We start from the raw sequence: 10,480 nt of genomic DNA, 5'->3' as shown, positions 1-10,480 counted from the left end.
ACTGGGGGGCTATTAACTAGTTTCAGCCAGCCCCTGATTGGCTTCAGGTGTCCCAATCAACCTAGCCTTCTCCCTGCCTTCTGGAAAGTTCTTAATTGGCCCCAGGTGTCTTAATTGACCTGGAGCAGCTGCCATTTCACTTATCCTGGTACCAGGGATTTGTTTAGCCTGGAGCTAATAGATCTATCTCCCACTACTTTTCTGTAGCCATCTGGCCTTGCCCCGTCACAATACACAGGGCACTACTGAAATGCAGCTACCTCTGGGGTGTAGTGTTGTAGCCAGGCACAGAGCACTCCTGAGAGAAGAGGGTTTAAGGTTTAAACACTGAGCAAATGTCTCTCTTGCAGAGAGCACCATAGAATTTTTAATGGCCATGCAGAACCTTGGTTTCAAAGGTCTCATTCAAAAGGACCTTCCTGCAGTACACGGCATAGAGCTTGATTTATCTGCCTCAAATGGATGAAGGGCTGCATTGGCTGATTTGAGCCTGTGCTTCTGTGGAATGCAGGGACTCCAAAGCTAAGGCTTAGCCCATTAGATCATCTCTTCTGGTTTCTCAGATCTTGTGCACTAGGGCTCTGACCTTTGTATGTGGCACTCAAGTCTGAGGAGAGGGATGTCCCGAAGTGGAGGTGGTTCTTATGCAGCTTGCAGGATGGGTGAACCCCGAGTTCATTTGGGACCTGATGCTGCTGCATTGTGACACACAAGCCAGTGAGGGCTCCTGTTTGTGTCCATGTGCAATGTCACAAGAGAGTGTGTAATAGCATCCCACGTGGAAACAGGTGCCCCAATCCTGTGATTGCATTCCTACTAAAGACACCCTAAAGAGGCCCATAGCCTGTCACTGAGGTATCACTGGAACTTGCTATAGGCCCACTTAATTGAGGGAGTGAATAGGGTCTGTTGGTGAAAGCCGGGGGCTCTGGGAATTGGGACTCTTGGATTCTGTTCTCAGATCTGACATTGACTATCTGTGAGTCAGATGTATACCTATGTGCCTCAGTTTTCCCTGCTCTAAACTGGGGTGTTAATAAAGCTCTATCTTCCAGGGGTGTTGTGAGATGTGTGAAGCACATTCTAATCATTACATGTCTAGATTATCTTCAATGTATAATTGTATTTATTTATTTTGTATAATGTGCTGTCACGTTTTCTAGACATGTGCATCTTCAACTCCTACCAGTGAATGCACTGATTCAAGAGAACTTAATCTAGTCCACCAAGAAACGCAACAGCCCAGTCCTCCTTGTAGCCAAAAGCCCGAGGCACTAGCCCTGAAAACCCAAACAAGTTTGAGGTCTGTGGGACTAGGAGAAAAGAGATCCAGAGCTGAAGGCCTTTTGCTGCATCTGTTCCCTGCTGTGGAAATCTGGGGACTGTCAGAATATCTCACCTCAACTATAGGGGTTATTACAGTGTAATATATAGGAGAGATGTGTGTGCTGCTGTCTGCTGGATGGAATCCTAACAGCTAATCATGTCAGACAGATTGGATTCTCCTCTAGCTCAAAAGATGTTTTGGACATTTTTGGAACAAGAGGGTTTAGATTCTGGCCCTGGGACTTTTTTTTGTTTTGTTTTGCCTCCTCTGCAGCATGTGGCACAGGTCACTTGCAGGTTTAGACTTATGTAAATGGGGGATTCTCTATAACTTCAAGTCTTTAAATCATGATTTGAGGACTTCAGTGACTCAGCCAGAAGTCAGGGGTCTGTCACAGGAGCGGGTGGGTGAGGTTCTGTGGCCTGCAATGTGCAGTAGGTCAGACCAGATGATCATGATGGTACCTTCTGGCCTTGAGTCTAGCCCCACGGTTGCCTTATAGTTCCAAAAATCATAGAATCATAGAATATCAGGATTGGAAGAGACCTCAGGGGGTGATCTAGTCCAACCCCCTGCTCAAAGCAGGACCAACCCCAACTAAATCATCCCAGCCAGGGCTTTGTCAAGCTGGACCTTAAAAACCTCTAAGGAAGGAGATTCCACCACCTCCCTGCGTAATCCATTCCAGTGCTTCATCACCCTCCTAGTGAAATAGTTTTTCCTAATATTGTATCCAGCCCTGATTATTATAGCACTGATGACCCCAGTGCTGTAAGAATCACAAATAACCCCTCCACCTGTTGAAAGTTCTCTTACTTTTCTCACACCAGTTACTTCCCAGGCACCCCATGACTGTTCTGCTAAACCCAGTTGCGGTTGATATCTGTCCATTCCCACTTCCCCTCCAAGAAACTTGAGGCTTCCCGTTCCTGTTTCTCAAGAGCTGGTGTGTGTGTGTCTCTCTGGGCCATTCCTCTTCCCTGTTACTGCTAGTCAAATTAGGGGAATCAATCCTATTCCTGTGGAAGTCTGATGGCAAAACTCTTGCAGACTTCAGTGGGAGGCTCTCTGCTGGGAAGCCACCTCTCTTCTGCAGGGAGGAAGGAGCAACAGACAGTTGGAGGGGTGGATTTCTTGATGTCTGAAGTCCTTGCTGCTGTTTCTGTGGCAGCTACTGGTGTCCATGGAAACAGCTGTGAGAGAGTGTCAGGTGGAGGGTGGGAGGAAGGAAGGAGCAGCCAGACCAGGGAGGAACCTGTCTGACAAAGGAGGGAGCTGGGCCCCTTCCCCAGGCTCCTAACCAACTCAGTTCCCTCTGCATGCCAGTCACCTGCTGGTCAGGACACATGAGGATTTTATCATTCCAGGCTGCTGTCGTGCTGGGGGTCTAAAGTGCCTGCAAGAAAGCTGTAGGCTCTGTTGGCCCGTTGCTGGTAAATGGGCCTTCAGGGATCTCTGCTTCAATTCACCCAAAGTCACTGTTCTCTTTGCTCCCACCGAGGCTCAGGCTGTGCGTCGGGCCGGGCTTATTACTCACCGCTCCTGTTTAAAAAGGAAACTGAGCAGCTGGGGCTGGCTGCGTGACTTGGGAAAAGAAGGAGGCAGCCGACGCACAAAGTAACTTAATTAAACATTTCTAGCTCTTGTTTTGCTGCTGCTGACTCTTCAGAGACGGGCTCTCTTCCTGACGGATCGTGGGGCAGCGGAAGCAGCGGTGTCGGTGGCTTTCTTGCGACTTGCCAGCCAGACTACGGGGAAAGAGGACACCCACAGGGATTCCCTCCCTGCCTAAGCTGGACTGAACTTTGGGACCGGTCTTGCAGTGTGAACCCAGCTCTCGAGAGCAGCAATGACAGGTAGGGGGGGAGTTGCAGCTGCTTGCACTAGTGGCAGCACATGGCAGGGGATGTGGGAAGGCAAGTGAAGGGAGAAAGGACTTAACCCCTTTTTTTGCTTGCTTGGCACCTTAAGGGTTGCTCTCTCCCGTTGAGTAATCTTTGTCTGGTCTAGGCATGCGAGAAGCAATAAGATACCCCATAGTTTTGCCTGGTGCAGGCAGTGCCCTTTCCGTGTCCTTTCTCCCTCCAGCCCAGAGTGTGGTGTCAGTGAAACATTGCGCTTAAGACCAGCAAAAGCTGTGGGTCCTTTATGGAGTTACAAAAAAAAATTCAGAGGTGAAGGGGTTAAAAGAAAAAACCACAGGAGTTTCCATCTGCTGTCTGGAAGAACAGTGTGTTTGCTGGGCAGGAGATTGTTGTTAGCACTGGTACCTTGGTGTTAGATCTTACGCCAGTAAGAACAGGAAAATGTTGAACTATCTGGAAAAGCAGCTTGACTGTGAGCTGTGCTAGGCTGTGGAGCTGTGTCCCAGGGGAAATGGTGGAAGTACCGTTGGTTGGGGGCTTCAGAGACCAGACTGGAGAGAGGATAGGAGAATACACTGAGGTGTAGGGCGCAGCAGTGATCTGATGTGCCTTTCCCATCCCTGGCTCTGAGGGATTTTTAGCCATGATCTGGAGGGAGTTTGCGCAGGGATGGCCCAGTGGACGAGTGGTAGTTCTGGGGGCTGAGCTGAGGCTGGCCCACCCAAGTGTTTATTATTATTACCCAGCTGAGACTGGAAGGCTTTGCTGTTCCCCAGACCTTCCGGTGACACGTGAGCCAGCCTAGACGCAAGTGTGGTTTTTCAGGGGAAACTCAAAACGAAACTCACAGATGAATGAAACTGACATGGAAACTGAATCACATCCTGCAGGAGCCCTTGTGAGGCGACCCTGTGGAGTTTGCACAGTTCTGTCGCTCTCACAGCACCAGACTCTCCGTGATTGTTCCTGTGGTTGGGGGTAAGGTGGCTTTAAGTCACCTTTTCACTCCCTGTATTTTGGGGCTAGGGAGGGCCCTACGTCAGAGCACCCCAAGACCTATTGTAACTTTCCCTCTCCTTGCTGCAGCCCCATATAGGCACGGGAAGCAGAGAATAGCCATAGTGCAGCACACTGCTGGCACACCCATGACCCCCACACCATACTGGGGGCCTGAGAGCAGGGCCAGTGACCAGGATATGGGGGGGATTCTTGGAGGGGGGGCTGTTTCCACCCACTTTAAGGCCTCCTTATACTACCACAGCATTATAAATGGGCCTTGACATAACTAGAATTAGGGCCTGTTGTGTACAGTTCTCAGTGACACGACAGTTCTGTCATGCTAATCAATCCCAGCTTGCTTTTCAGGGAAGGGTGAGCTGCCCCATCCCCCACTGCTCTCCACAGGTTTGTGGGAACCGGAGCTTGCCTTCCATGGGGAAACCATTAGAGAATAAGCAGGCTGACCCAGAGGCGGATTGAGTAGACGGGCTTCTTTATTGCGGTACTTGTTCCTCTCAACCCAATTGTCGAGTAAGCACTGGATTAGTTACAGCACATGCCTGTTATCTAAGTTAATATGTAAATATCTACAATCATTACAACACCCCTAAACCCCTTATTGAGTAACATGAACGCCCATACAATGAATATTAATAGCTATATACTGAATATAATTATCCCTGCCCCTGATTACAGCATTAGCATATTCTACAGATAAATGTATCTTCAAAGTAAAAGTTCTTTACGATAATTGTAGCCACAAATGCCCTGGATGAGCAGTTTGCAGGGAAGGGAGAAAGAGGCCATGACCCCGAGCTTGTTTATGTAGCTAGGAATGGAAGGGAGGGGGAAGATAACAATGCTTTACACAAAGGTATCCTTTAGATCCTCACATTCCTTATGCAGCTGCAAGGCTTATCAATCCTTAACAAGGAGAAGGGAAGGGAGAGGGGTAGCACTTTATCAGAGGTACCTGCACTTTATCAAATGCAGAAGCGGTGCCTGCTCATGGCTCTGCTCCCTAATACCATGTCTGCACACCAGCGGTTTCCCAGGTCTCTGCTTAACCCTTACATATCCCAACAAAAACGACATCTATTAAGAGACACACATTGTGATGTTGTGACAGCATCGCCATAGGCCAAGGCAGGACCAGCCTCCAGCCGCACTTCAGAACAAGGTGGTCGGTTCCATCCGCTTTAGGGCTTTCTGTTGCCCCCATGGCTGCTGTATCTTAACGCTGCACCTGGAAATCTGCATAGCGAGGTTTGTGGTGAACTTCAAAGAGGGCTCTGCTCTTCACCTTACTGTTTGTAGTACAGTAGCATCTGAGGATTATAGAAGCATAGGACTGGAAGGGACCTTGAGAGGTCATCTAGTCCAGTACCGTGCACTCACGGCAGGACTAATGATCTCTAGACCATCCCTGACAGGTGTTTGTCTAACCTGCTCTTAAAAATCTCCAATGATGGAGATTCCACAACCTCCCTAGGCAATTTATTCCAGTGCTTAACCACCCTGACAGTTAGGAAGTTTTTCCTCATGTCCAACCTAAACCTCCCTTGCTGCAATTTAAACCCTTTGGGTTAATGAGAACCATTTTTCTTCCTTCTCCTTGTACCAACCTTTTATGTACTTGAAAACTGTTATGTCCCATCTCAGTCTTCTCTTCTCCAGACTAAACAAATCCCCTTTTTTTCAAACTTCCCTCATAGGTTGTTTTCTAGACCTTTAATCATTTTTATTGCTCTTCTCTGGACTTTCTCCAATTTGTCCACATCTTTCCTGAAATGCAACACCCAGAACTGGACACAATACTCCATTTAAAGCCTAATCAGCGTAGAGTAGAGTGGAAGAATTACTTCTTGTGTCTTGATTACAACACATCCCAGAATAATGTTTGCTTTTTTTGCAACAGTGTGACACTGTTGACTCATATTTAGCTTGTGATCCACTATGACCCCAAAATCAACCAGGATTGGGGCCCTGTTGCAGTAGGGGATGTGCGTATGCATATGTTGTAGGTAGATCTGCTTCCTGCTAAGGTGGAGAAGCTGTGGAACTCTTTGCCAGAAGATGTTTTGAAGGCCAAGGCTATAACAGGGTTCAAAAACGAAATAGATAAGTTCATGGAGGATAGGTCCATCAATGGCTATTAGTCAGGATGGGCAGGGATGGTGTCCCTAGCCTCTGTTTGCCAGAAGCTAGTAATGGGTGACAGGGGATGGATCACTTGATGATTCCCTGTTCTGTTCATTCCCTCTGGGGCACCTGGCATTGGCCACTGTCGGAAGACAGGATACTGGGTTAGATGGACCATTGATCTGACCCAGTATGGCCGTTCTTGTGTTCTTAAGCTTGGTCAGAAGGGAGGCTCCTGCACCATGTTCTAAATGCCATCACTCTTTGGGTCATTCTGATCTCTCCAGCAGCTCGCTCTGCAGCTGAGTGCCGCCCCCGCACCCAAGAGTACTTTGTCTCAGGCTCTCACACACTTCGTCCTAGACTTTGTGAGCTGCACTGTCGCAGAAGAGAGCAGCTGCCATGGGCGGAGATGTTGTTGCTGGTGTAGCTGTTGATCGCTTTGAAAGTTTGGACCAAGGGCTTAAATTAGCAACAGAAGAGGACTGGGAAGGGGACACATTGGTGATGCGCTGAAGGAGGCCCAGCATGCTGAGGAGGTCGGACGCTATATTTTGCATAAGTTGCATCCTCTGGGTTGCTTCCACCGTTAGCCCCAGACAGAGTTATCACAATCCAGCCAGAGGGGCCAGGTGATAACAAACAAAGGGTGCACTGGGACCAAGTTCTCCTCCAGGAAGAGCAAGCTGGCAATAGAAGAAAACGTCTTTCTCCACTGTCTCTCCCCAGTCATGGAGACTGACAGCAGGGGCGTGGGGCAGATGTCTTCGATGGAGGAGCGGCTTGTGTCTTCCCAACCAGCATCACCTTAGCCTTGCTCAGTCCTGCAGTCTCTGTGGGGAAAAATCTGAAAAGTCAGGACAGCTGTGTGACGAGCAGGAGGAGTGCTGTCTTCTTACACTCCTGACAGTGTTGATGCAGCTGCTGTTATGAGCAGCAGATAAGACACAATTATACAAATCACAAACACCCCGTGGATTCCCTCTGGGGCACCTGGCATTGGCCACTGTCAGAAGACAGGATACTGGGTTAGATGGACCATTTGGTTTCTAACCATCAGAGGAGTGAAGTTTCAGAATAGCCTTCCAAGGGAAGCAGTGGGGGCAAAAGACCCTATCTGGCTTTAAGATTCTACTCGATAAGTTTATGGAGGAGATGGTATGATGGGATAATGTGATTTTGGTAATTAATTGATCTTTAAATATTCAGGGTAAATAGGCCTAATCCCCTGAGATGGGATATTAGATGGATGGGATCTGAGTTACCCAGGAAAGAATTTTCTGTAGTATCTGGCTGGTGAATCTTGCCCATATGCTCAGGGTTAAGCTGATATCCATATTTGGGGTCAGGAAGGAATTTTCCTCCAGGGCAGATTGGAGAGGCCCTGGAGGTTTTTCGCCTTCCTCTGTAGCATGGGGCACGGGTCACTTGAGGGAGGATTCTCTGCTCCTTGAAGTCTTTAAACCATGATTTGAGGACTTCAATAGCTCAGTGAAGTGAGCTGTAGCTCATGAAAGCTTATGCTCAAATAAATTTGTTAGTGTTTAAGGTGCCACAAGTACTCCTTTTTTTTTTTCAGACATAGGTGAGGTTTTTCGTAGGAGTGGGTGGGTGAGATTCTGTGGCCAGCGCTGTGCAGGAGGTCGGACTAGATGATCAGAATGGTCCCTTCTGACCTTAGTATCTATGACTCTATGAATCTATGATCTGGGACTAGAAATCTTGGCCATTGTTTCCAACACACAGGCCTCTGACACTTGAACCAAAGAAGATCTTCCCTAACTGCTCCTCGTAGTAGGTCAGTTATCTTGTCTGTGAGCTAGCCATTGCCAGTCAACATTATGTGCATGTGTAAGGGGACTGTTGCCCTCTTACTAACATTCAGTGGGAGTGTTTTAGGTACTAGCTCCCAGTACTAAAAAGGGGGAAGGGTCGATGGGGAATCAGGACCCTGAGACTGACAGCCCCCAGGAACAATGGGGAGAGGCCAGTGCTCCAGGTCAGCCTGAATGACAGGGTGGGCAGGCTAATCAGGGAGTCAGGAGGCCAGGGAGGTCCTGTCCTTCGTGTGAGCTGGATTTGCTTGGATCAGACAGAGTGGGGCCGAGCTAAGGAGAAAGCAGGGGCCCAGGCTAAGCTGGTGAGCAGAGTTGTGCCAGATCCAGAGGGACCAGACCCTGTCCTGGGAGCAGAACTACAGCCCCACAGCCAGAGGCACAGCCCAGAGAGAGCAGACTTGCCCTGGGAGCAGAGCTGCAACAACCAGAGCCAGAGGGGCCAGAGAAGCAGCCCCGGAAGCAGGTCAGTGCTGGGAACAGAGTCACAGAAGCAGCCTGCAGAGCAGACCTGTCCTGGGAGCAGAGCTGCAGCAACCAGAGGCAGAGGGGCCAAAGAAGCAGCCCATGGAGCTGGAGGCAGAGCAGCAGCAGCAGTGCAGAGACTCAGTGGTGGAGCCGGGGCTGGAGCAGTCCGGAGCTGGGTGCGGTAAGCAGCTGGGGAGAGCGAGGGGGACACTGGGCAGCTGGCCCAGCACAGCCAAGAGGCTCTGCAGGCCAGGCTTGGATCATAACCCCGACAGGGTGGGGGCAACCTGGGAAGAAGGGTCCTACCACTTAGAGCCTGAGAGCGTGTGGCCACCACCAGAGCAAGTGTCCAACCCACAACATCCCTGCAGCACAGCCAGGGCCTGAGAAGAAGGCCTGGGACTTACAAGGAACAGACTGTGAACTGCCCTGACGTTCCAGAGACACTGTGTGTGATGTTCCCTGCCACAGAGTGGGGTGATGTGTTTCCTTTAACCTTTCCCATTTTTCCTTATTCTTTTAAAAATTAATTGTTGATTAAATAACTTGCATTTGCTTTAACTTGTATGTAATGGTCAGTGGGTCAGAGAAGTGCCCAGTGCAGAGAGAGTACCCCGGAGTGGGGACACCCTAGCCCCTGTCCTAGGTGACCACAACAGGGTTGGGGGTCGATCCCCCCAGGAATCCTGGGCCCAGCCTTGTTGGGGTTACGAGGACTCTGCCAGACAGGAGAGTGGAAGGGGAGCCCTCAAGGGCGGGGAGGCTACTGGGTAAAGGAAGTGGGAGAGAGGACTCAGATCCTTTTGCTAGCCCACTTCACTGGGGTAGTGTAGAAGCCAGGAAAGTTCCCCACAAGAGCGGGACTATTCCCCCACTTACACATGCATGCCACTGCGTTACAGTACATGCTTGTGTAACATACTGTTTCAAATTACACTAGTTAAGGAATTGTATTTAGGCTTAACAGAATTTGATATTTTTAAATAATTTTGATGGATCGTATCAATGCTTACTTTAAGCATATTCTTCCATTTGATTTATTTAAATTTTCACAGTTCCAAGAAATGATGGGGAGGGGGAAACAGATACTAATGATTTAATGACTGTAGATATTGAGATTTTAAAAGTTTAACCTTTATAACTGTTGCACACAAATTGCCAACACCACATGTCAAAATATACAAAATAAATGTCCTTAAATCAAACTCTAAGTTCTCAAACAGCATTTTTCTTTCTTTGCCTGTCTGTAAGTTTCAGTCATTATCAAGGGAAATGTTTTTTGTTGCTGTGTATGGTGAAATTGATGTTTAGTGACATTTACCAATAAAAATCTAATTGAAGCACAACTACAGCACTGAACTATGTGGTGTGCATGTTCTCGCTGCTGGATGGAACTGCTCAGCTGTGTCTCATAGGCCCTGTAATGGTTGAGCCTATGCTTTTTAAAGCAGGAGGATCTGAGTTCTGTTGCTGTGAAGTTTCATGGGTCTGAAGTGTCATGGAGTGGACTTAGAGGCTTGGGAGACACTTTTTAGTGAGTGGCTTGGCCCAGAACTGGGACTTGGGAACTCCTGGGATCTACCACTGATCTGTGGGTTTGGACATGTCTGTTTCATCTTCCTTTGTTGTGTAAAATGGGGAGTAATGCTCAGCTCCAAGAGTGCCAGGAGGCTCAATTAGCTGCTGTGTCTCTGAGAAGTCTGTGCTGGTTGGTTTGTGATAGGTGCAACGTGCAAAGAGCCTCATTTGTGTAATTCTCTGTGCTGCAGCACTCAGGCCTTTGGGCTGCTTGTCGGAGAAGCCTGTTTTTGGATTAATTACTGCAGAATCCCAGAAATCCTAAA

The 10,480-nt window shown here is 48.6% G+C and overlaps 1 protein-coding gene across 2 annotated transcripts in view; it reads left to right on the top strand.

The window, feature by feature from the left end:
• The first annotated feature begins 2,274 nt into the window (after positions 1–2,274).
• EFR3B (EFR3 homolog B) overlaps positions 2,275–10,480 on the top strand; it is a 169,036-nt gene continuing 160,830 nt past the window's right edge. Inside the window, exon 1 of one of the 2 annotated variants that reach the window (XM_043510039.1) lies at positions 2,275–3,183. In XM_043510039.1, coding sequence (XP_043365974.1) covers positions 3,177–3,183 — 7 coding nt within the window. In that variant the 5' untranslated portion in view covers positions 2,275–3,176. The remainder of the gene's footprint in view (positions 3,184–10,480) is intronic. The other variant, XM_038396987.2, reaches the window with a different exon arrangement.

Source organism: Dermochelys coriacea, chromosome 3, assembly GCF_009764565.3.
Source record: "Dermochelys coriacea isolate rDerCor1 chromosome 3, rDerCor1.pri.v4, whole genome shotgun sequence".
In the NCBI taxonomy this organism is placed as follows: Eukaryota; Metazoa; Chordata; order Testudines; family Dermochelyidae; genus Dermochelys; species Dermochelys coriacea.
The sequence above is the reverse complement of the archived record's forward strand: the minus strand, read 5'-3'. Positions and strand labels throughout refer to the sequence as shown.